Source organism: Heptranchias perlo, chromosome 32 (genome assembly GCF_035084215.1).
Source record: "Heptranchias perlo isolate sHepPer1 chromosome 32, sHepPer1.hap1, whole genome shotgun sequence".
Classification (NCBI taxonomy): Eukaryota; Metazoa; Chordata; class Chondrichthyes; order Hexanchiformes; family Hexanchidae; genus Heptranchias; species Heptranchias perlo.
Window position 1 is genome coordinate 8086051 of NC_090356.1, and position 26423 is coordinate 8112473.

Here is a 26423-nt window from a genome sequence, read left to right on the forward strand (position 1 = left end):
CAGTTAGCGCTTTGCGCCGAGTTCGGACAGGAGGTCGACTGCAAGCGCGCAGAGAAAGCCTGGGAGTTAAAATCTCCCAGGCCTCACCCTGCGCAGGGCTGGATGGTTTCCCGTCCTCCCCAGCCCCTGACCCCACCTATCCCACTCTCCAATAAAATTATGGTGCGTCAACAGGAGAAGGAAGCAGTGCTGAATGGAATCTGTACTGTGCACATGATTGCGGTCCAGACATGCATAAAATCTATGCACTTGCATTGCATTGTTTCAGCACATTCATAAATGTTGAACTCATCAGGTTTCTGTTTGATTGTTGAGTTTGAAACAGATTGAACAGCATAAAAGAGGTAAATAAAAAGAATACTGCTTTCCATCATTTTCTGACTCAATCTTAGAATTCAAAGGGGCTTTTTTGGTGGATAGGCACGTGTTACATACATTATGATTCACACCCAAGCCACACTCCAGTGGGTAGGAGGGTAAAGTCAGACAGAATTTGCCTACCTAGAGATTTGCTTTTCAAAAGCCTGCCTTAGTGCTCTAGGAGAAAAAGAAAAAATGATAATTTATATAGCGCCTTTCCAGATGTTCCAAAGCACTTCACAGCCAATGAATTACTTTTGAAGTGCAGTCACTGCTGTTAACATAGGTAAACATGGCAATTTGCACACAGCAAGGGCCCACAAACAGCAATGGCATAAATGACCAGTTAATCAGTTTTTGGTGGTGTTGGTTGAGGGAGAAATGTTGGCCAGGACACCGGGGAGAACTCCCCTGTTCTTCGAATACCGCCGTGGGATCTTTTGCGTCCGCCTGAAGCCTTGGTTTAGCGTCTCATCCGAAAGACGGCACCTCCAACAACGCAGCTCTCCCTCAGGACTGCACAGAAGCGTCGGCCTAGATTATGGGCTGAAGTCCTGCAATGGAGCTTGAATCCACAACCTTCTGATTCGGATGCAAGAGTCCCAGTAGTGAAGCCAAGCTGGCAACAGTTAGTGAAAATGGCAATTAGCCCCATAAGGGCATTTTGTATTAGTTATGTTTAAATTTGTGTTATTCAGTGTCTACTGGATCCTTTTGTATTTAAGATTTCCACTGTATGATTTATGAAAAAATGGAGAGGGGGCTGGTCTGAGTTAAATATTGCTCCAAATTGAAGATTGGGGTATCGTAGCAGAGGTCTATGGCTAATCCAGTGCACAGTTTCCTGCAAATTCAGAGGGTTCTCATAGAGTAAATAAAGAAAAACTGTTTCCACTGGCAGGAGGGTCGGTAACCAGAAGACGCAGATTTAAGATAATTGGCAGAAGAACCAGACGAGAGATGAGGAGAATTTTTTTTTACGCAGTGAGTTGTTATGATCTGGAATGCACTGCCTGAAAGGGTGGTGGAAGCAGATTCAATAGTTACTTTCAAAAGGGAATTGGATAAACACTTGAAAAGGAAAAGTTTGCAGGGCTACGGGGAAAGGGCAAGGGGAGTGGGACTAATTGGATAGCTTTTTCAAAGTGCTGGTACAGGCACGATGGGCCGAATGGCCTCTTTGTGTTCTGTATGATTCTATGAAATAAGGCAACACACCATGTTCAGTGGCAGAATACATGAAAAAGATACAGCTTCCAGATCTTCACAGAAACTGCTGCAAACCATCAACAAAGAAAACAGTTCCACCAAATACCCAAAATTGTTTTTCTATAAAATATCCGAAATGGTAATAATCACCCTGAACGAACGGCTACTTGGCCAAGATACTAGAGTGCTGCTGACACCCATTGGATCGTACCCCAGCAAGAGTCAACGACTTCAGTATATATACACATTTTGAGTTTGCGTAGCCACTTCTGTACTGGCAGTGTGATACCCAACAGTCGGGTGATGTAATCCAACAAGTAATTGTTGCTATGGTGTTTAATGTTTAAGGCTGAGAGGTGACCTGATAGAGGTCTTTAAGATTATGAAAGGGTAGACATTGAGAAGATATTTCAACCTGTGGGGAAGACCAAAACTAGGAGCCGTAAATACAAGAGATTCACTAATAAATCCAATAGGGAATTCAGGAGAAACTTCTTTACCCAGAGAGTGGTGAGAATGTGGAACTCGCTACCACAAGGAGTAGTTGAGGCAAATAGCATAGATGCCTTTAAGGGGAAGCTGGATAAACACATGAGGGAGAAAGGAATAGAAGGATATGTGATAGATTTAGATAAAGAGGAGTGGGAGGAGGCTGGTGTGGAGCATAAACAATGGCATGGACCAGTTGAGCTGAATGGCCTGTTTCTATGCTGTACATTCTATGTAATATGTAATTACGTGTGTTTTTACTCCAATAAGAGGTGGTAATACAAGTGTCAATTCTCTGCATTATAAAGGTAAAACTGACGTGCAGAAAATATGTGGCTCTCTTATAAGTAAAAAGTCTGTGTAAAAAATCTAAGGAATTACAAGAATATGCAACAACTACTTGCATTTATATCGCACTTTTAAAGTAGTAAAACGTCCCAAGGAAACTTTTATGCTGTACACTGAAAATCATCTAAAAGAAATTCCTGAGAGTTTAAACTTTTCTTTCAACCACAACCGTCTAAAACTTTGAGTCATACATAATAACAGGGCTGACACCGAAACAGCATTTCTTTGTATGACTGCCAGGCAAATCACAAAAAGATCTGGCAGATTTCTGGGACACAACCGTTGGACTGGGCTGTAGGTTTAGCAGCTGCGTCAATGGTTGGCAGGAGAAACTGTGTTTTTATATATATTATTGAAAGCTAAAAGCCCCAAAGGTTAATCAACCATAGTGATATCAATGTTACAAGACGACAATCCCACATATCTCTTCTGGAAACTCAACCAATAGCGAGGCGAGGCCGGGTCGTGCAGACAAGATTATCCAGTTAGAATCATAGAATCATAGAATCATAGAAGTTACAACATGGAAACAGGCCCTTCGGCCCAACATGTCCATGTCGCCCAGTTTATACCACTAAGCTAGTCCCAATTGCCTGCACTTGGCCCATATCCCTCCAAACCCATCTTACCCATGTAACTGTCCAAATGCTTTTTAAAAGACAAAATTGTACCCGCCTCTACTACTGCCTCTGGCAGCTCGTTCCAGACACTCACCACCCTTTGAGTGAAAAAATTGCCCCTCTGGACCCTTTTGTATCTCTCCCCTCTCACCTTAAATCTATGTCCCCTCGTTATAGACTCCCCTACCTTTGGGAAAAGATTTTGACTATCGACCTTATCTATGCCCCTCATTATTTTATAGACTTCTATAAGATCACCCCTTAACCTCCTACTCTCCAGGGAAAAAAGTCCCAGTCTGTCTAACCTCTCCCTGTAAGTCAAACCATCAAGTCCCGGTAGCATCCTAGTAAATCTTTTCTGCACTCTTTCTAGTTTAATAATATCCTTTCTATAATAGGGTGACCAGAACTGTACACAGTACTCCAAGTGTGGCCTCACCAATGCCCTGTACAACTTCAACAAGACATCCCAACTCCTGCATTCAATGTTCTGACCAATGAAACCAAGCATGCTGAATGCCTTCTTCACCACCCTATCCACCTGTGACTCCACTTTCAAGGAGCTATGAATCTGTACTCCCAGATCTCTTTGTTCTATAACTCTCCCCAACGCCCTACCATTAACGGAGTAGGTCCTGGCCCGATTCGATCTACCAAAATGCATCACCTCACATTTATCTAAATTAAACTCCATCTACCATTCATCGGCCCACTGGCCCAATTTATCAAGATCCCGTTGCAATCCTAGATAACCTTCTTCACTGTCCACAATGCCACCAATCTTGGTGTCATCTGCAAACTTACTAACCATGCCTCCTAAATTCTCATCCAAATCATTAATATAAATAACAAATAACAGCGGACCCAGCACCGATCCCTGAGGCACACCGCTGGTCACAGGCATCCAGTTTGAAAAACAACCCTCTACAACCACCCTCTGTCTTCTGCCGTCAATCCAACTTTGTATCCAATTGGCTACCTCACCTTGGATCCCGTGAGATCTAACCTTATGTAACAACCTACCATGCGGTACCTTGTCAAAGGCTTTGCTAAAGTCCATGTAGACCACGTCTACTGCACAGCCCTCATCTATCTTCTTGGTTACCCCTTCAAAAAACTCAATCAAATTTGTGAGACATGATTTTCCTCTCACAAAACCATGCTGACTGTTCCTGATCAGTCCCTGCCTCTCCAAATGCCAGTAGATCCTGTCTCTCAGAATACCCTCTAACAACTTACCCACTACAGATGTCTGTAGTTCCCAGGCTTTTCCCTGCCGCCCTTCTTAAACAAAGGCACAACATTTGCTACCCTCCAATCTTCAGGCACCTCACCTGTAGCTGTCGATGATTCAAATATCTCTGCTAGGGGACCCGCAATTTCCTCCCTAACCTCCCATAACGTCCTGGGATACATTTTATCAGGTCCCGGAGATTTATCTACCTTGATGCGCGTTAAGACTTCCAGCACCTCCCTCTCTGTAATATGTACACTCCTCAAGACATCACTATTTATTTCCCCAAGTTCCCTAACATCCATGCCTTTCTCAACCGTAAATACCGATGGATCTCACCCATCTCTTGTGGTTCCGCACATAGATGACCTTGTTGATCCTTAAGAGGCCCTACTCTCTCCCTAGTTACTCTTTTGCCCTTTATGTATTTATAGAAGCTCTTTGGATTCACCTTTGCCTTATCTGCCAAAGCAATCTCATGTCCCCTTTTTGCCCTCCTGATTTCTCTCTTAACTCTACTCCGGCAATCACTATACTCTTCAAGGGATCCACTTGATCCCAGCTGCCTATGCATTGTCATATGCCTCCTTCTTCTTTCTGATGAGGGCCTCAATCTCCCGAGTCATCCAAGGCTCCCTACTTCTACCAGCCTTGCCCTTCACTTTATAAGGAATGTACTTACCCTGAACCCTGGTTAACACACTTTTGAAGGCCTCCCACTTACCAGACATCCCTTTGCCTGCCAACAGACTCTCCCAATCAACTTCTGAAAGTTCCTGTCTAATACCATCAAAATTGGCCTTTCCCCAATTTAGAATTTTAACTTTTGGGCCAGACCTATCATTCTCCATAGCTATCTTAAAACTAATGGAATTATGATCACTGGTCCCAAAGTGATCCCTCACTAACACTTCTGTCACCTGCCCTTCCTTATTTCCCAAGAGGAGGTCAAGTTTTGCCCCCTCTCTAGTCGGGCCATCCACATACTGAATGAGAAATTCCTCCTCAACAAATTTCTCTCCATCCAAGCCCCTAATGCTATGGCTGTCCCAGTCAATGTTGGGAAAGTTAAAGTCCCCTACTATTACCACCCTATTTTTCTTGCAGCTGTCTGTAATCTCCTTACATATTTGCTCCTCAATTTCCCGTTGACTATTTGGGGGTCTGTAGTACAATCCTATCAAAGTGATCTCTCCCTTCTTATTTTTCAGTTCTACCCATATAGACTCCGTGGGCGAACCCTCGGATATATCCTCTCTCACTACTGCCGTGATGTTCTCCCTAATCAAGAACGCAACTCCCCCTCCTCTCTTACCTCCTGCTCTATCTTTCCTATAGCATCTGTATCCTGGAACATTGAGCTGCCAGTCCTGCCCCTCCCTTAGCCATGTTTCAGTAATAGCTATAACATCCCAGTCCCATGTACCCATCCATGCCCTGAGTTCATCTACCTTGCCCATCAGACTTCTTGCATTGAAATAAATGCAGTTTAATCTAGACTTCCCTTGGTCTTTGCTCTGCTTTCTCAGACCATCTGTCCGGTCATGTTTTGTACACTCTCCCTTACTGCCTTTTGTTTCTGTCACCACTTTACTTCCCACTGACTTCCTGCATCGGTTCCCATCCCCCTGCCACTTTAGTTTAAACCCTCCCCAACAGCACTAGCAAACACTCCCCCTAGGACATTGGTTCCAGTCCTGCCCAGATGCAGACCGTCCAATTTTTACTGGTCCCACCTCCCCCAGAACCGGTTCCAATGTCCCAGGAATTTGAATCCCTCCCTCTTGCACCATCTCTCAAGCCACGTATTCACCCTAGCTATCCTGTCATTCCTACTCTGACTAGCCCGTGGCACTGGTAGCAATCCTGAGATTACTACCTTTGAGGTCCTACTTTTTAGTTTAACTCCTAACTCCCTAAATTCAGCTTGTAGGACCTCATCCTGTTTTTTACCTATATCGTTGGTACCTATATGCACCACAACTGGCTGTTCACCCTCCCCCTCCAGAATGTCCTGCAGCCGCTCCGAGACATCCCTGACCCTTGCACCAGGGAGGCAACATACCATCCTGGAGTCTTGGTTGCGTCCGCAGAAACGCCTGTCTATTCCCCTTACAATCGAGTCCCCTATCACTATAGCTCTGCTCTTTTTCCTGCCCTCCTGTGCAGCAGAGCCAGTCACGGTGCCATGAACCTGGCTGCTGCCACCTTCCCCTGGTGAGCCATCTCCCCCAACAGTTCGCAAATGAAAATGTCTGTACGAAAAGTCTTGAATGATACAGCATCAGTTACCTCATGTTAAATCTCGTTTCCAGGGCCTTATCTAGGCTTGTATTAAACTCGAGCTCGAGCAGTGTGGTTAAACCCAGAGATTGTCATGCTTCTGTAGCTTACACATTATAACAACTTCTAGTACGTCAGTCAATAGGAGACACAGAGGGATATATAACGGGCAAATGTGCGTTACCTCATAACTCAAGCAACCATTTTGTGAGTGAACAGTGGATAGGATGTAAACAGGTATTTCACACTTGCCCATTGCAAATTTTATTTCTATCACAAGGGTGTAAACATTCCTATTAAATAATTGTTCTTTTTGAAAATATGCTGCCTGTGTTACCTTCTGATAATGGAGGGCAGATTATTACATCTTAAAGAGGAAGAAAGTCTGGGGCAGCGATCTTTATTAAAAATACTAATTTTTAATGAGGTACATGACCCCCAACAGGAGTAGAATGCATTACGCTCAGGACGGACAGGATCAGTTTTTTTCTTGTTGCCTTAAACAGCCACCTGACTTGAATATGGGTTATTGAGGCCTCAGGGATATGTAGAATCGTATTTATTCATTCACAGCATTTGAAAATCTAGGCCTAGAAATTGCGTTGGTCAGCACCCGCTCTTCGGGTGTTGCGCAGACACCTAAGGCCCAAAAATGGCGGGCAGGAAGCGCGCACTCGCTTCCGGCCGGAAGAACGCCACCCGCCATATTTTATAAGAACAAGAGGCCTCCTTTACTCAGCCTGAAACAGGCATTAGGTCCTTTGCATGTGCAAGCAAGGGGCCCAATGCCTGCTCGAGGCTCCCTCTCCAGGATTGGTTTGCCCTGAGGCAGCCAGCACGATCACGGGCTGCACTCAGATGAAACCAGCCCCAGGGATCGCCTGCAGTAAAGAAGGTAAGCAACTTACCTGAATGTGGAGATGGGAGGAGCAGGAGGGGCACTAGCAGCAGCCTAATTTTTTACCACTCCTCTCTAGTCTTAGCTGGTGGGCTGTAGCCCACGCAGGCTCCATTACAATAAGGTCTGATGCCCAATATCAGGGGCGCCTCCGACCTCACCATTCTGCACCCCCTGAATTTTAGCCACTAGTATTCTGAATGCTGTATATTCAGTGAAGGGCCTAGTCCGGATTGCAAAGAAGCAGACTTGTTAATGGACAAATGGCAGATTAATGGCAATGGCCCAAACAGGAAAGCAGTCTGAAAAAAATTCTCAGAAGTAATGGGTGAGTCAGTTCTGCCAAGAGCCTCAATTATGGAATTAACAAATATTGCAATCAGAAATCTGAAATGCTATCTACCAAAGTTAAAGGAGACAGTATAGAGAAAATAGTGGGATTACTGCACTGACCCAGATGCAGCTAAAATAACCACTATTCAAACTCTGTACATTGCAAAACAAGTAGAATCCAAGGGTACACTGTGTGGAGGAAAGTCACTAGAGGATATTTATGTGGATGTAGTTGAGAGAGTTTGGGTGTTACCAAACTGGCAAACAATTGAATGATGCAATTATACCATTTAAATTGGATTTGAGAACACAAGTAATGTCATGTCAGCCTGAGATTACAGAATAGAATGAAATTCCAAGATATTAAGATAAAAGGAATGGGATGCTCGGGAGCAGACATATCACTGCAAGGAAACGCGCATTACCAAATATTAGTTATCATTTGTAACGCTGGTGTCTATCCAATTGTTATAATTGGCTCCATAAAATAAAAAGGATATAGAGGGACTGGAGAAGGTGCATAAAAGATTTATAAGGATGATACCAGGACTAAGAGGTTATACCTATCAGGAAAGATTGAACAGAAGGCCTCCTTTACTCAGCCTAGAAGGCTGAAGGGTCACCTGATAGAGGTCTTTAAGATTATGGAAGGGTTTGATAGGGTAGATGTAGAGAAGATGTTTCCACTTGTGGGTGGAGACCAAAACTATGGGCCATAAATATGATAGTCACTAATAAATCCAACCGAAAATTCAGGAGGAACTTTTTTTTTAACCCAGAGAGTGGTTAGAATGTGGAACTCCCTACCACAAGGAGGAGTTGAGGCGAATGGCATCGATGCACTTAAGGGGAAGCTGGATAAACATGAGGGAGAAAGGAATTGAAGGTTATGCTGATAGGGTTAGGTGAAGAGTGGGTTAAAGGAGGCTCGTGTGCTACATGAAGGACAGCATGGACCAGTTGGGCTGAATGGCCTGTTTCTGTGCTGTACATTCTATGTAATTCTATGGAAATTGTAGGTCTCAGCACTAGTGAAAAGCTCAGTCTAGTGAAAAGGGTATTCAAGAGTAAAGGCACAATGTGACACGGGGTATGTTTGCCAGAAGAATGGCAGATCTGGGATCCAGTCATGCAGAAAAGTACCATTTGCAATGTGGGAACAACCAAAAATGGAGTTAGGTAGAATGGATGATATAGAGATCATAAAGAAAACAAATAAATCAACAGAATGGGTGAACTCATTAGTAACTATTAAGAAAAGAAATGTTAAATTGCACCTGGAGATCCAGACAGAATTACAAAAATGGAACATTTTAATCTTCCACCCAGACAGAAATGCAAAATAATGTAGCAAATTAAATATGTTCCCATATTTCTGGGAACCGAAACTAAATGAAGCAACTTTCAAGTTATGCTCATTCAAAGCGATTTATGGGCGGTACAGATATTTATTGCTTCCTTTCGGCATTGGATCTGCTCCATAAGGTTATCACAAAACTACTGAATCACCGACTAAGGATGCAGCAGACAATGTGACCCAACAATATCTTTAATATGTGACAGACCAAAGACTAAACGAGATGGGGATGTAAGACCAAGTCCATTATCGAATTAACCTCCGGGAGTAAGAAATCTGATTGTGGGATTAAATGCTGAGAAAGACTTACAAGGGGTCATTTTACATTGTCTGTGCTGCTGGTGGGGAGAATTACCTGCCGGCAAAATGTACATCCTGCGCCATTCTACATTCAGGCCCACTCAGACACAAGGCCCATGAAATTCGATGGCACCACGCCCGTTTTTGAGGCGCCAAATGTATGCCTAACCAGCCAATATGGCAGGCAGGGTGTGTGCACTCATTACGCGCCGGAAGTGCTCTGCCCGCCAAAGGCAGAAATAGAGGCCTCCAAGGGCCCACGCCTGAAACAGGTGTGAAACAGGTGTGAAACAGGCCTGCTGCTTGTTTGAGACCCCCTTTGTAAAAGTGGGCAGCCCTGAACACAGCCGACGCTGGGCGTGCTGTGTTCAGGAAAACGTGGTCTACATGCAGCCTAACCGGCAGTCCTTAAAGGGACCACTGGAGGCTACCACCAAAATGGGAAATTTAAAAGAAATTACTTACCTGAATGTGGAGCCAGAAGGTACAGGAGCACTCCCACTGGCTGCCACTCGACATCCTCCCGATCGGGGCTCCCCCCCGCTCTCCCGATCACTTCTCTATTCGTCTTCCAATCGCTTCCTCCCATCTCCCGGTTCCCCCCCTCGCCATCAAGCTATTTGCCCCGGGGCGGGGGGGGGAACATGGCAGCTGAGCCCGTTCATGCCCCACCTGACGTCCACCTACACTGGACACTGCTCAGGTGTGGAACTATCAGCTGATTTTTTTCCCCCCGCTAGCCCAGGGTGTGCTGAGGGCCATTGTAGCTCCTCCAACGTCACCCCAGCTGAGATGAACTAAATCGGCACAGGCCAGTTCTGAAACTTGGGTATTTTGCAGTCTGTGTAACTTAGTCCAACACTGGACAGGACATTGCCAACTAAGTGTTCACGAGGAACTAGCATGCTGTTATTTCTCTTTAAAAAAGATTAAAAGTAAACAAATATAGGTCCTGAATTGAAGGAGGGCGTGTTCACCTTTTGACTGGGGAAAAGTGAACTGAAACAGTGCTGTTCTATTGGAAAAATGCCTCCTGCTACAGCTTTTAATCAAACCGAGTCATCACTTCATGGGTCAAAGTAACATTAACTTCATGGGTTGGAGGTAGAACAATGTCAGTATGTCTGTAGGAGGTCAAAGTTTATGAAGTGCATCTAATTGATATACAATGAATTTATGTTATGGCAGGAAGGACTCAATGTGTGACATTTACCTTCAAGGTTAAATGCTGCAATCATTTCAGGTTGGGGAAAGGGATAATAATAAAAAACTACTGAACCAATATTTATGACAGATGTTCAGCACCAGTCTACCTACTCTAAATAGCAATGCAATTTATATGTAAAAGAAATCACGTTTTAGAACTAATATCAAAAGGCTCTAAGTGTTGGCAAAAATGAGACCCTTATCTTAAAGGGGCCAAAATTAAAATCGCAACTTTAAAAGGAAGCTAAATCTAAGGGGAGTCTGTTTTGTTCGAGATATCCCCTAATCTTATACACTGATATAATATATATAGCTAAAAATGTTTTAAAATATTGTCAATTTTCTTACTTGCAGATTCCTGTTCATCCTCAAGGGTCTAAATGAGGATATCTGCATCCCCAATTGGTAGTATAGTCTCCAGCTTTGGGCAGCCCCAGCTTAGCTCTCAGGTCTGTTTAAAGTCGTATCCCCTGTTGTTTCAAAAAGAGCCACTCCAGGATTCAATGGGCAGCTCCCCCCTCGGTGGTGTCATGGACTGACTTAGAAAGAGGGAAGACTTGTCCATGCAGGTCTCTGTAAAAGATTTACCTTCTCTTTTAAGTTGTTGATGTCTAGACCCTGCTTGCGCTCCTGTTTTTTTTCTTTGTAAGGGGTTTTGGATGTGTATCAACTGGTAGTAAAGCCCGCGAGTCAGATTTTGCAATCTGGTTCCAGACTGTACTAAATCATTGAATAGAATCTTACAGCACAGAAGGAGGCCATTCGGCCCGTCGTGCCTGTGCCGGTCCTTTGAAAGAGCTGTCCAATTTCGTCCCACACCCCAGCTTTTTCCCCATAAACCTGCAAAATTAGTCCAAAGAACAAAGTGAGAGGTGAGAGACCACCACGCTGCCAGGAGAGCATGTGTCCGTTCTAAACTTGCTTTTCAATATTTTTCTTGTTAGGAGAAAGCTGATGGTGAACTCTGGTTCAGAGGTTGATCTCAAGGTCGAGAGATTTGTCATTTGTTTCCTGAACCTTCTTTGCTATTTTCCCAATACTAATAGTATTCTTGATCTATGTTACAACTTAGGTTGGCATTTTTTTAAACCAGCTCCCTCAACTAAAAGGTTTAATGTGTTGGAGTGCATTACATTACAACAGTAGTGTTATGGCAAAGCTGCTTTGCTTCTCACAGGCACTGCAGGTATCGTGTGAATGTCGCCTGAATCTGGGGTCAGAGCCTGATTTAATACTGAAATAAAATGGAGTGAGACGCAAGCTCCGATTTTAACCTAATCTGGGTTCAGGTCGGATGTCCGTTTTATACCCCGGCCAATTTTAATCTCCACCCAACTGACAGGGTGTAATACAGGTGTCTGTCCCTGTACCTGCCCTGTTCCCACCAGGTGGGTTAGGTTATAATTGGAGCTTCAGAGTCTCATTCCATTTCACTTAGAAGTCAGTTCGGGCCTTCACACCTGATTCTAAGTTTAGCAAAGTGGTTTTGACTTTGCACCAACACTAAACTTGTGGAGCATAAATTCGCATGGTCCCATTCGCAACCCCTCAGATAATGAAGCAGTCCGAGCCCGCATACAGCAAGACCTGGACAACATCCAGGCTTGGGCTGATAAGTGGCAAATAACATTCGCGCCACACAGGTGCCAGGCAATGACCATCTCCAACAAGAGAGAGTCTAACCACCTCTCCTTGACATTCAACGGCATTACCATCGCCGAATCCCCCACCAGCAACATCCTGGGGGTCACCATTGACCAGAAACTTAGCTGGACCAGCCATATAAATACTGTGGCTACAAGAGCAGGTCAGAGGTTAGGTATTCTGCAGCTTGTGACTCACCTCCTGACTCCCCAAAGCCTTTCTACCATCTACGAGGCACAAGTCAGGAGTGTGATGGAATACTCTCCACTTGCCTGGATGAGTGCAGCTCCAACAACACTCAAGAAGCTCAACACCATCCAGGACAAAGCAGCCCATTTGATTGGCACACCATCCACCACCCTAAACATTCACTCCCTTCACCACCGGCGCACTGTGGCTGCAGTGTGTACCATCCACAGGATGCACTGCAGCAACTCGCCAAGGCTTCTTCGACAGCACCTCCCAAACCCGCGACCTCTACCACCTAGAAGGACAAGGGCAGCAGACGCACAGGAACAACACCACCTGCACGTTCCCCTCCAAGTCACACACCATCCCGACTTGGAAATATATCACCGTTCCTTCATCGTCGCTGGGTCAAAATCCTGGAACTCCCTACTTAACAGCACTGTGGGAGAACCTTCACCACACGGACTGCAGCGGTTCAAGAAGGTGACTCATCACCACCTTCTCAAAGGCAATTAGGGATGGGCAATAAATGCTGGCCTTGCCAGCGACGCCCACATCCCATGAACAAATAAAAAAAAATACTTTCTAGAGACACTGTGGTGATGCCTATGGACAACATTTTTTAAATGTTTTGGAATTGAGTCGACCTCAGCAGCTGACAACTCAAACTATGCCAGTTCATCAGTTGAGTTCCAGGCTTGTTAAGGTGCCCAAGCCTTCGACTTAGTTATCATTTCAATTAGAACTTGAATTTTGTAGTGTTTACAGTTACTTCATCTGCATTAAACTTTTTATTGCAACAATTAGTGAGTCATTTCAAATTAAATACACTTTGTAATGGATGCTTTTTGATTAGTATCTCCTCCTTTGGCTCAGTGTCAATTTTTGTCTGATTTTGCTCCTGTGAAGTGCCTTGGGACGTTTCTCGACATTAAAGGCACTATTTAAATACAAGTTGTTGTTCCAGTTGGTCCTTGTTAGCCATGTGACTAATAATGCAGCGTGATTAACAATGTTATGTTCATTTATTTGGATGGACAGACAGTGTTCAGAGCTGCCAGCATCAGGCAAATCCTAGGTGTGAGATTTTCACTTGGAAGTTAGCTATATACCTGCGGTATCACTTCACAGCTAAAATGGCTTGCTGCATCTTTCACACAGGTAACAGCCTGTCTGTACTTCAGTCTATGCTTGCTATTTTGTTGTTTGTTTTTCCAGCTGATCCCAGTTACTTATTTCCTTCAGTTATAGTTACAGCAACCAAGTCAAGTCTCATGGTAACTATAGGATGAACTTTTGCACAGAGATGAGGCAGATTTTCTCAGTGGGAGATATTCGGACAATATCTGGTGTCTCCTCAAAAAAATTCTGCAGGAACCAGCCCTTGTGCTGTGCCGATTCTGAAAAAGCATTTGGCAGAGTAGAATCTGCCTTCCTGAAGGCTATACTGGAAGATGAACTTCGAGGAAAGGTTGCTCAAATGGACGATCCTCTTCCGCCTGACCTCCAGTAACAACCAATGGGCTGAATGCTCCAACCTTCAGCAAGGACTCCTAGAAAAGATACTGATATGTCCTGATTTCTGCTCATAATCCCTGTACCTTCCTCTGCTTCAAATATTTATCCAATTTTCCCCTAAAAGATGCCTCAATCATTCCCTGTGACAAAGCTTCAATGTTCCAACAACCATTTTCGACGAAGAATTGGAATCCATTTGAAAAGTGATAAACAGTCTCAACCTGCAATAAGTTATCAGACATTATAAGAATTGAGTGGAATGGGCCTATGCTCTCTGGTGTTTAGAAGAATGAGAGGTAATCTCACCGAAACATACAAGATTCTGAGGGGGCTTGACAGGGTAGATGCTGAGAGGTTGTTTCCCATGACTGGAGAGTCTAGAACTAGGGGGCATAGTCGCAAGATAAGGGGTCGGCCATTTAAGACTGAGATGAGGAGGAATTTCTTCACTCAGAAAGTTGCGAATCTTTGGAATTCTCTACCCCAGAGGGCTGTGGATGCTGAGTCATTGAGTATATTCATGGCTGAGATTGATAGATTTTTGAACTCTAGGGGAAGCAAGGGATATGGGGATTGGGTGGGAAAGTGGAGTTGAGGTCGAAGATCAACCATGATCTTATTGAATGGTGGAGCAGGCTCGAGGGGCCTTATGGCCTACACCTGCTCCTATTTCTTATGTTCCTAAAGGCAAACTAAGCATAACCTATGGACTTGCCATACCCCCACCTGGCTGCACAAGTGGAACTCAGGAGACTTGGCATAATGCTATGGGCTGTACAGGAGAGGGCACAATCTTTGTACATCTACTCTACGCACCCAGAGATTCAGCCTACTGCTAAATGTCAGTGGAGGCCTTATGGAAAACAGCCCAATCCATGAAAATCAGCTACTCACTGAAGCTGAATCAGGCCCCTGCCCTGCAACATTCTTACATAGCTTGTACACCATGAAAGTAGGAAGTTTCAACCCATCCCAATACGACAATTTATAAAGCGGTGTGATACAACCAGAACCCGCCAAACATTGACACAACGGATAAGGGCATCAGCGTATTTAAACACCACCGCCATCTCCCAAAATCAGCCTCCAGGGTCATTGACAAGATGCTCATGAAGATGCTCAAGATATCACTCTGTAGCCTGTACCTTATACCCTATACACTATGCAGGTAGTGTATTCACGTATGGTAATACAACTGCAACAAAAAATTTAAAAGTTTAAGCCCGGAAAGGTTGTAGAAATAAATGAAAGGAAAAAATATGATGATCCAAAGGTGAAATGTATAGTTAAAAAATATAAATGCAAACCATAAAGAAGAATTTGAAGACAACTTTATTTTGTAAATGGTTCCAGAATCAATAATTTGATCAAAGATATAATTGTGTAATTGCTTACAGTCACTTGTCAAATTTTGATTGCTTTGTTTGAAACAGGTACATTTTTCATCTTTGGATCCAGAAATCAGCAACTAAAAAGGACACATTTTCATTTACAAAATGCAAGTACACAATGCTGAAAATACAAAATTGAAGACTTCCTGATAAACATTTATGAATCTCTTAAAGCAGCTTAAGTATTACAAAGAAAAAAATCCTAGAAATACTAAATTGCCTGTCCATTTTTTTACACTGGTTCAGATTGTGCATTTCACAATCTAAACAACCTATTATAGACTCATACAGCACAGGAGGCCATTCAGCCCATCATGCCTATGCCGGCTCTTTGAAAGAGCTATCCAATTAGTCCCACTCCCCTGTTCTTTCCCCGTCGCCCTGCAATTTTTTCCCCTTCAGGTATTTATCCAATTCCCTCCTGTATGATAATTTGTGTGTCTCAATTTGTACTTATTGTATGAACAAAGAATATTCAAAGTGAGACAACATTCATTATTGTAGCTGCAGGTCAGATATAATAAACCACGAATGACTTCATCATTTGTAAGTGGCAATTGTCTTACACTCCTTTTACCATACAGGGTTGACTCCGACAGAAAATAAATCTGCAGACCATGCACTATTTATCCTATGATGATCTCTACCCAGTCCATTTAATCTTCTGTGGAACCTCCAAGAGTCAGTGCCCTGATGGCTTGGTTGATAAATTCACTGCCTTCTGCAGAACTGACATTATAGACTAGGGAGATCCCAGGTTTGATCCCTGGTCTGTGATGGGTTAGCTAATCTCAGCAAGGGTGATGGAGATGTCAGAAATTTGTACTGTTTCAGATCAGAAGAATCTCTGCATTGTATATTGTCTGGAATTTGTAGCTTGCTTGCACTGCAACAATTTTTAAAATTGTCTTTTGTTTGTTTTCTGTTTCTCTGTATGAGGTGGCATAGGTGGAGAAATACCTGTCTCAGATGCAATGTTTCACCTGTCCATGTTGACTGTTGAAAGACAAAATCCCACTCAGGCAATAGGCGTAGTTAATACTGATCACAGGGTATCAATTGAATATACCTGCAGTTGTATATATCTGTGCAGCTGCGCCATTAGGGAGACCGATGAGCAGGACTCTTGCAGTTTTAATTTGTCCTGAAGTTGAGTGAATTGCTCGTCAAGATTTTGAGAGAATGCCCTGATGCCTTTGAAATCTATTTTTGATTGACAGTGTTGATTAATTGTGAAGGCGGCTTTTTTACCGGTTTGATTTCAAAGGAAGGAAAGGCATATAATCCGGCTGGCAATCTAGGTTCTCCAGTTCCGTTCTCTCTTTATCACTAAATGTGCTGCAGGCTATAGGGACCACATTAAGTGTCTTTTTCATGAAAGTTTTTCATCATGTGATCCAAGTTCCAAAAGTTACTGCAGAGTACTGCTAGAGGTCAGTTCTTTTATTGTTTTGGAACTGATTGGTAATGGTGAAAAATCAGATATTCTATTAATATATTAATGCTGCTGATTGATCTGTTCCAACTCTTAATAAACATGAATCAGTAGTTTTCAGCCATATAATCCATTGGCATCTTATTTCCTGCCGATTTGGAAAAGTTCCATGGGTAACCCAGTGAATGTACCAACCATGAAAGGATTCACAAGTCATCCTGGGCATGCTATATTCTGGATATTTTGCATAGAAGGTCAAGAATCTGATCCTAGGGAGAATAGGCTCACCTATGGAAACCAACACTTGCAGAGCATGTAGAAAGCATTGGGAGAAAGTCCAAATCACAACAACTGGTAGCAATTGAAGTTGGGCTAAAATATCAAAGCAGGATGTTCAAATTTTAGATCAAAGTAAATAACCAGAATCAAACAGCAGGGAAAAAAAGAGCACCAGGTCTCAAAGACAAAGGCAGAAAACTAGAATGAGCCCATTTGTCCACTGAAGAAAAGGATAAAGAATATGCAAACCAGTTAGAGGATCTTAAATTGGAGGCTGTCAAGGAGCAGCACAAGCATGAGGAGACTTAGCTCCAGCAGGATAAGGATTAAACAGAGCATCGACACAGAGTGTGTGTGGCGGCTCTATGCAAGCAGAAGGCAGAGGAAAGGGAGAAGCAGCACCAACCGGCATTTGGACTGGCAGAGAAAAGCTCATCAACTATGAGCCTAGTGAGTGGGGGGGTCCCAGTTGGTTCAGCTCATAAATATCCGAACATAAAGAATTGACGGGCAGGGAAAGACCAGCTGGTCCATCAAGCCTGCTCCACACCATGATGGCTGGAGCATCATGACTAAACACTTCCACCAACCCCCCACCCCACCCCAACCCCAACCCCGCCCCGTGTAATCTCCTGGGAGAGACAATAACTTTACTAAATTCAATCTTATACCATGGAGTTGGCATAGGTGAATTCCTACAGCCTTCTGAATTGTTAGCAAGGCATCATAATTCAGAGAAAGAAGTTTGTGTTGAAAGGCTAGTAGTGACACTTATTGTTCTCACATGTGGGGACAGTGGACAGTGCAAATTATGAGATTCTAAAATATGATTCCCCCTGCTTGTGACTACGAGCAGGCAAAATTTTAAAAAGTTACAGAAAGGTCCCAACAATACCTAAAGAGAGCTGGCAATAGAACAGGAAGATATTTGGAAATTGTAGTCCATATTTAATGATGTTTTGACCATTTTTTTCACAGAAAGGATTTGGATAAAGAGTTATTTTTAATGTTAGATTTTTTAACATTATTTAACATTTTTTAATTTTGTATATTCCCACAAGTGAAGAAACGGCTCTGTGATAAAAGCTAGTTAAGATGTTAATGAGCTCGTTTTGATGTTGTTTCTCCATAGCTTGTCTCGATAATCTCTTCACAAGCATTGTGTTGGAGAGTCGCTGATCCCAGGTGCTTGGCAGGCCTTCCTTTTCTGGCTGTTGAACGGCAAAAAATAATAAAAGGCACAGAGACACCAGCAGTCAGGGAGCTTATTGAAACAAGGTGCTACATAGTCAGTGAGGGCTTTGAAACAGAAAGCTGCCAGGTACAGGCCCAGTAAAGGCTGCGTGAATGTTAGAATGCAGGGGAGGGTTTTTCTGTTTAAGTCAAGTAAGATGACCCACTGAGGTGGGTAAGTGTGGCATGTTCTTTATTTTGTAGTACTACACAAAGGTAAGCTGTATTGATTGAATTAAGTGAGTCTCATCATAACTGCTGTTCTGTACATTTCGCAAAATAAATGTGACCAAGTTTTTGCTCATTCTGCCTTCAGAGAGATTGAAAAAGTAACGTGAAAGATACAAATATCCGGTTCAGGGCACAAGAGGGGGTACTTTTGTCACACCCCTGGGTTATGCTGTTGTACAAATAGATGTAGAATAGTATATCTACTCCCATATAAAGGCACTCAGACTGCTTATGGACGCCACTGATCCTGAGAAGGTATCGATGGCAGATCCAAATTTGAAACAGAATGTAACCAATTCTAAAGAACTAAGTCAATTGATGATCAGAGTTCCAGGTCATTTAAGCTAAGATTGTTTGAATGCACAATTCTGAGCCAGCTAACCCAGCATGCTGATCGTTTTTGTGAACGCAGGGAAACTGATGAGCAGGTGGGAAGACAGGTGTCCACATCCACACTGGATTGCTGGCTGTCAACTCGCTAAACCAGATGATCAAAAAGAAAGACGGACTTGCATTTATATAGCGACTTTCATGACCTCAGGACATCCCAAAGCGCTTTACAGCCAGTGAAGTACTTTTGAAGTCACTGTTGTAATGTATGAAACGTGATCATCCCGATAACCTGCTTCAAATGCAATGCAGTGGGTTACAAAGCACCAACCCCTGGTCCGAGAGAGGGTCTGGGGTGCATTCGAGGAGGCCAATTGCCACCACGAGACATCAAACTGCTGTGGCTACAGGGAATCTAGCGCAGTTCTCATGCCCAAACACAATGAACAAGCGAAAAACAGAAGGCTTGTGTGATATGGGGTTTCATTTGGTACCGCCTCATAGAATCATAGAAAGTTACAGCACAGAAGGAGGCCATTCGGCCCATCCCACTGTTCCAGCACTTGGTCCATGGCACTGGAGGTTATGACACTTCAAGTACACATCCAAGTACTTTTTAAATGAGTTGAGGGTTTCTACCTCTACCTTCCAGGCAGTGAGTTCCAGACCCCCACCACCCTCTGGGTGAAAAAATTTCTCCTCAGCTCCCATCTAATCCTTCTACCAATTACTTTGAATCTGTGCCCCCTGGTCACTGACCCCTCTGCTAAGGGAAATAGGTCCTCCATCTAGTCATGTCATAATTTTATATACCTCAATTAGATCTCCCCTCAGCCTCCTTTGTTCCAAAGAAAACAACCCCAGCCTGTCCAATCTTTTCTCATGGCTAAAATTCTCCAGTCCTGGCAACTTCTTCGTAAATCTCCTCTGTACCCTCTCTAGTGCAATCACATCTTTCCTGTAATGTGGTGATCAGAACTGTACACAGTACTCAAGCTGTGACCTAACCAGTGTTTTATACATTTCTAGCATAACCTCCCTGCTCTTATATTCTATGCCTCGGCTAATAAAGGAAAGTATCCCACTGCCTTATTAACCACCTTTATCTGCCTGTCCTGCTACCTTCAGGGACCTGTGGACATGCACTCCAAGGTCCCTCACTTCCTCTACACCTCTCAGTATCCTCCCATTTATTGTGTACTCCCTTGCCTTCATCTGGTGCTAAAGTGATCAAAAAGATCAGGATTATCCGCAATCAGGGTTTTGGGTTTGGGGGGGGGGGGGGGGGGGGGGAGGCGGGCGGTAGATATACCCCTGACCAAAGTACGAGTGCGCAAGGAGTTTCAGCATCCGTGCCTACTGAGACTCTGTTAGGGAATGATTTGAATGTGGCCGACTTACTTAATGAGAGGGTTAGGGTTGGAAGAAGAGCCTATCCTATGCAAAATCAGGACGGTTGGCTGCAGGAGACACCAACAACACTAACAAAATCATGACGGGTTTTGATAGAGTAAATGAGGAGAAACTGTTTCCAATGGCAGGTGGGTCAGTAACCAGAGGACACAGAATTAAGGTAATTGGCAAAAGAACCAGAGGGAAGATGAGGAGAATTTTTTTCACGCAGCAAGTTATGATCTGGAATGCACTGTCTGAAAGGGTGGTGGAAGCAGGTTTAATAGTAACTTTCAAAAGGGAATTGAATAAATACTTGAAGGAAAAAAAAATTGCAGGGCTATGGGGAAAGAGCAGGGGGGTGGGACTAATTGGATAGCTCTTTCAAAGAGCTGGCATTGGCACGAAGGGCAGAATGGCCTCCTTCTGTGCTGTAAGATTCTATGAAAACTGCACAAGGGCAGAGGCTTCACCAACCTGAACATGGTCAGGTAGCCTGTCTGTCTACCTGCTGCTTTAATCCAAGCACAAAGTGGGTATGTGGATTAGCAGCAAGTAATCTGAACAGTGTTAGTATACAGCAGTGCCCAGGCACAATATAATAGGTCTAAATGTCCTTAGGCTAGGGTAGGCGAAATATGTCAGAATTCCCACTCCTTATCACTTCCTAGTAACTCCTGGTAGAAATGGCACGTGTGACTTTGGACGTTCCCCCCCAAATCAAACAGCTGGCCAACACTCACTATCTAGGCTCACACCTGATGGATGGTCACTTACATTGAATTACATAGAATTTACAGCACAAAATAGGCCATTCAGCCCAACTGATCTATGCTGGTGTTTATACTCCAAACGAGCCTCCTCCCATCTCAATTCATCTTGGGAGGCATAGCAGACAATGGCCAGTACTCCCCGCCTCCCCCTCCCCGGAACCATTAATCATGATATTTGATTCAACAGCAACAAATTCCATCTAACATAGAAAAAAATGTCCCAAGCACTTCACAGAAGTGTAATCAGACAAAAACCATGACCGAGACAAGACGGCTGAAGGCATGGCTGCCGATGGTGGGACAAAGGGAATGGGGGATGCATAAGAGGCCAGAGTTGGAGGAATGCAGAGTTCTTGGTGGGTTAAAGGGCTGGAAAGGATTACAGAGATTGAGATGGGGTGGGGTGGGGTGGGGTGGGGGGGAATGGTGAGACCATGAAGGGATTTGAACAAGAGCATGAGAATTTTAAAAAGGAGGCATTGTGGAACCGGAAGCCAATGTAGGTCAGCGAGCATTGGGTTGGTGGGTGAGCAGGACTTGGTGCGAGTTAGGATACAGGCAGCAGAGTTTTGGATGAGCTGATGTTTGCAGAGAGTAGAGGATGGGGGCTGGCCATTCAAACTATTTTGCATTCCATAGATTATAATTCTATCATTCCAGCAACCAATATATTCTGTAAAGTATTTGATTATCTATTTCTACTTGTATAATTAATCCTAAACTTATAATAATTTTTTTTGAAGGAGTTAATTAGCATAGTATTAACTGCTGTTGTCAGGAGTCAGTCCCACATAGGGTAAATTCCCTGATCCTATATCAGTGAGGAGCTGCACTTGAATGTAACTTGGTCAGAGATAGTGCTGCAGCTCTGATCCTCTGGCCTGCATTCCCTTCAAGATCCTTTCTCATCGGGAGCCCAGGATTGAGGAATTTACCCTCATATCCACTACTCTGTGGGAGAAAAATAAAAATTTTCTAATCTCTATTTCAATTTACGATTGTTAGTTTTGTACTTGTGTCCTGTTGATCTGCAATTATGGTTAAGTTAAATAACCTGCTTACATCAACATTAACTTCCAGCCATTCAAAAAACTGGGTCATGTCCCCTCTCAATTTGCTTTCCAATGTGAAAATAGGCTCAGTTTTGTGAATCTCTCTCAACTTAAAGTGTTAAATCTCAATCATACTTTTCTCTGAACTCTTGCTAATGTATCAATAATCCTTTTAAAGGTAAGGTGCCCAAAACTGCACACAATATTCTTAATGTGGCCTTACCAATGAGTTACATAGGGTTAAAATATGTTTCAACTTACAAGTACCCACATGATGCAGCCCAGCGCTTGATTAGCCCTGCGAATAACAGCATCACTTTCACTGGAGATTTTCAATGATCACACTAAAATTCCTTTTCTTTCCCAATTTTGCTCGTGTCATCAGTTTCCCTTACATAAGTCACCTGGCTTAGTGTCATCGGTAAATATAATAAGGTAACCTCCTCCATGGAGACACAGGGCCCTGTTGTGTCCAGCAGTCACTGCCTCTTCCCTCAATATCATCAATGTACATTTTTTTCCTGATTTCCTTCGTGTTTATCATAAACACCCTCCAATAGCTCACCTAATATTAGGACACTCAGCCGTTACAACAGGATGCAGGAGTGCAGGCAGCAAGTTTTAAAATGTCTATCCTGAAGCACGTAGGGCGTGCTTCCCTGATTTTGACTTTTTGCCTTAAAAATGGTGCGTTTGAGTTCATATTAAGCACCTTTCATTTCACAATTGATAGATTTTTAATTTATAAAATTATAGGAAAAATAACCCTTTGGATTTATACATATTCAACAGACCAACCATTCCCCAACAGTCACTCACTCTCATTCAGAGACACTCCCTCTAACTACCTCCCCCCTGTTCACAGAGGAAACATCTATCACCATGCCTGCCCCCACCCCACTGCCACCTGATTCACAGTAACACTTTTATCTTTCTGATCTGCTCCCTCCCTCTTGGCTGCAGCTCTTCCTTGAAATTGCTGCTTTGTTGGGAATCGCTTCTGCTGCAGATTGACATTCCCGGTGCATCACAAGACCAGGAATTGCTTCTTGCATTACTGAATAAGGTCGCAGAATGAAGCAGCATCAACAGGGATGAGCAGGCAACTCAGAAAACTAGCAGAGAGCTGACCAACAGCCTCAAAAACACTGACAACTTAAAAACAGTATAGAATATAGGCCTATGAAAGTGAAGGAGGCATGAGTTTGTCATACATTAAGCTGCAGGCGTACCCAAATCCTATTCCTGTATAGTGGAAGACTGTAACAAAAGTCGCTGGGATTTACTCTCAATACATGTGGAGACATTGGGGGTTATTGTGGATCTGTAATGATATTGTTACTAAATCTAATTGTTAAATTGTTTTTAATATTGTTAATGCGGTTGTCACAGTGACACACTTCTCCCCACTCTCTCAATTTCATATAGCCACTCTTCTCCCCCTCAGTCCATATCGGCACTCCATTATCTATCCGCACACCCCCACCCCCAACTTCATGTTTACAGTTTCCTTCCCCTCTCAGCTTATACTGGCACTCTTCTCCCTCTCATCCCTCAATTTAAGATGACAATCTGCTTCATGGTGGCAGTCATCTTTCACCCAGTTTAAGCTGGCACTGTTTTTCCTCTCCTCAGCTCACACCAGAACTCTCCTCTGGTTACTAATCTCCCCCCCTGTGTCCCCCCCAACCCCCCAATCTCACACTGGCAGTCATCGCCCCTTCTCTCAGTTCATACTGGCACCTTTCATCTTCCTCTCCTCTCAGTTCACACTGGCACTTCTTACCCCCTTGCCCTTCAATTCCCACTGCTATTCTACTTCTCCTCCCTCACATTACCTCGGCGAAACTCCTCGCTCCTACTTGCAGAGCTGCTCCAAGGGATGGAATGCTATTGCGGGTGGGAATTCCCGCAAAAGTTTCAGGAATCTCGATCTCACATGACTGACTCAAGAATTCCTGAAGCAATCAAGCAGGTTGAAGCAGGAACAGTGCTCATTTGCATCTCCCCAGGAGATTACAAAGTGAACAACAAGTGCATACACAGTATACCTGGCTATGGTCCCACTAGGTAGATCCCAGCTTCACTCCCTGGTCTGTGTTAAATCAGGCAAACTCAGCAAGAGTGGGATTTGACTGCTGCAGTCAGCTTCAGTTTCCCCAAGTCAGGAAGGGATAAAATTGGTCAGGATAACCAGTAATGGATATCCAGCGATATCTGCCAGAGGCCATTAAGCACTCCCACAAGTTTAAGCATAGCCTAGATACATACAGGCTGAAGAACCTTCCATACTGCCTCAACAATTTACCTGAAAACCAAAACAGCTCACAGTAGGAATCATTATGGTCTAAGGATTAACAATTTTGTACTGAATTATGGAAACTTTTGCACTGGAAATAATTCCTACTGGGAACTGGATTGAAACTACTCAAACTCATTTTTAATTTGGAGCCTGACAATCACCCAAGAGACATCAGGCAGGAGTGCTCAGTCTGAGCTGAATTCAAACCAAGGACATAGAAGTTCCTACTTGTGCGATTTACTCGATATTTCTTGTGTAATTAACAGAGTGGGCTACCATAAATATAACAACTTGCATTTATATAGCGCCTTTAACATAGAAAAATGTCCTAAGGCACTTCACAGAGACACTGACACCCCAAGAAGAGATTAGGAGAGGCGACCTAAATCTTGATCAAAGAGGTGGGTTTTAAGGAGGGTCTTAAAAAGGAAGTGGAGGGACCTCCAATGGTGAAGCAAAGGGAGAGAAGGGATGAGCAAGAGGCTGAAGCCAGAGGGGCAGAGATTTGAGATTTTTTTTGGGGGGGGGGTTTATTTGTACTCTGTAATGTGGTAAAAATATAAACAGGTATAAAATTACTGTATTTGAAATATGATTGGTATGAACAAATTCTGAATTGGTCCCTTACCCAGTTTGTGTATTGCTCTCCTACAGCACAAATAGATACACTGCGAGGAGTTCAAGGACAAAGGCGAGGAATAACGCAAAAAGAATACAGAGGAATTCGTGGTGAGTAAATCTAACAGTAAGCACACCTGAACTGCTTGGATTGGATGCTGGAGACTTTGCAACCTCACATCGCACAGCCTGTACTGCTCGATTCCGTGCCTGTTTCTTCTTCTTTCTCTTCTCCTCTGGCTTTACTGTCATGGTCTCCTTCTTGCCCTCTGCACCTCTGTCTGTGCGTACATTCATAGAATCTGCTAAAAACTGGTCCCTTTGGGCTTCAGTGCCATCACTTGTCTGACTGTTTCTTAACCCAGTGTCATCAGTCAGATAAATTATTTCTTGGGGTGGCACATCTTGGACATCCTCACTGAGGTTCACTTCATGCGCGTTTGCTCTGAAAGCAGAGACACATGTTTTGACTGTCTCCATATCTCTTGTTGCTTTCAGTTCATTCTCCCTCTGTTTTGCGGTCTTTGACTTCACTGTTAGGGGTTCATTCTGGGAGCTTAGGGAAATTGCCATATTGGGATCACATGGTACTGTTGTGGGTTCTCTAAATGCCATTTCCCATGTTGTTTCTTTGTTTTCTTCCAGTGCTTGTTTTTTTGCAGGGTTTAAATTTTCAACGTCAACCTCTTCTCCTGCAGCCTCATCCTCGTCCCCCGATGAGAAGATAGACTTCTTTCCAGGAAGGCGTCTTGGCGAACTCCAATTATGCTCACTGCAATGGCTGGCAAGCAAAAAGATGACATTGAACACTTGATATATTTGGCATAACAGAACATGTCAATTAATGCATTGGTAGTCTTTTCATTTTTTTTATTAGGTGAGACTCCCTGTTTTTAAAGTATTTTCTCTCAACTTTTCTTGGGGTTCCCTCCACCGTCCCTGACCAGGTGACCTGCTTCCAAAGCTACTCTGATATCAGCTGCTGTGACGTGTCAAGATAGTGATTCAGGTTGACTCTCTTGTTTTGTTTCCTTCCTTGAGGGAAGCATCTGGCCTTTGAATGGCATCTCCCCACAATGGCAAAGCGGAGATCAGTAATTTCCCCTGTAGAAGACCACATCCTACCACTCTGTATTACAGTGTGTTCTGACTCCAACGTCCTGTGCCATTGCACTGCCCTTGACTTTACAATCTATCTATATAAAAAATAAAGTCTTTCATATAGCATTGTGTGCTTCATATTTTACTGATTGGCTGTAACACAATCACACTTTGGATCAGTCACCTTTTAATCATTGGCTTAAGTAATTCTTTTGAGAGAGAGTTGGACCTGTTTCTGGCTGGGGTGGAGATCACCTCGTACAGGAGGTAGGTGCCGTAATACATTAATCAGAGCCAG

General features: G+C 43.6%; 1 protein-coding gene across 12 annotated transcripts in view; it reads right to left on the reverse strand.

Moving 5' to 3' along the window:
* Window positions 1-26423, reverse strand: part of LOC137300980 (probable beta-tubulin polyglutamylase) — a 273624-nt gene that overhangs the window by 72510 nt on the left and 174691 nt on the right. For all 12 annotated transcript variants that reach the window (XM_067970292.1, XM_067970294.1, XM_067970290.1 and 9 more), the window contains exon 5: window positions 25162-25805. In XM_067970292.1, coding sequence (XP_067826393.1) covers window positions 25162-25805 — 644 coding nt within the window. The remainder of the gene's footprint in view (window positions 1-25161; window positions 25806-26423) is intronic.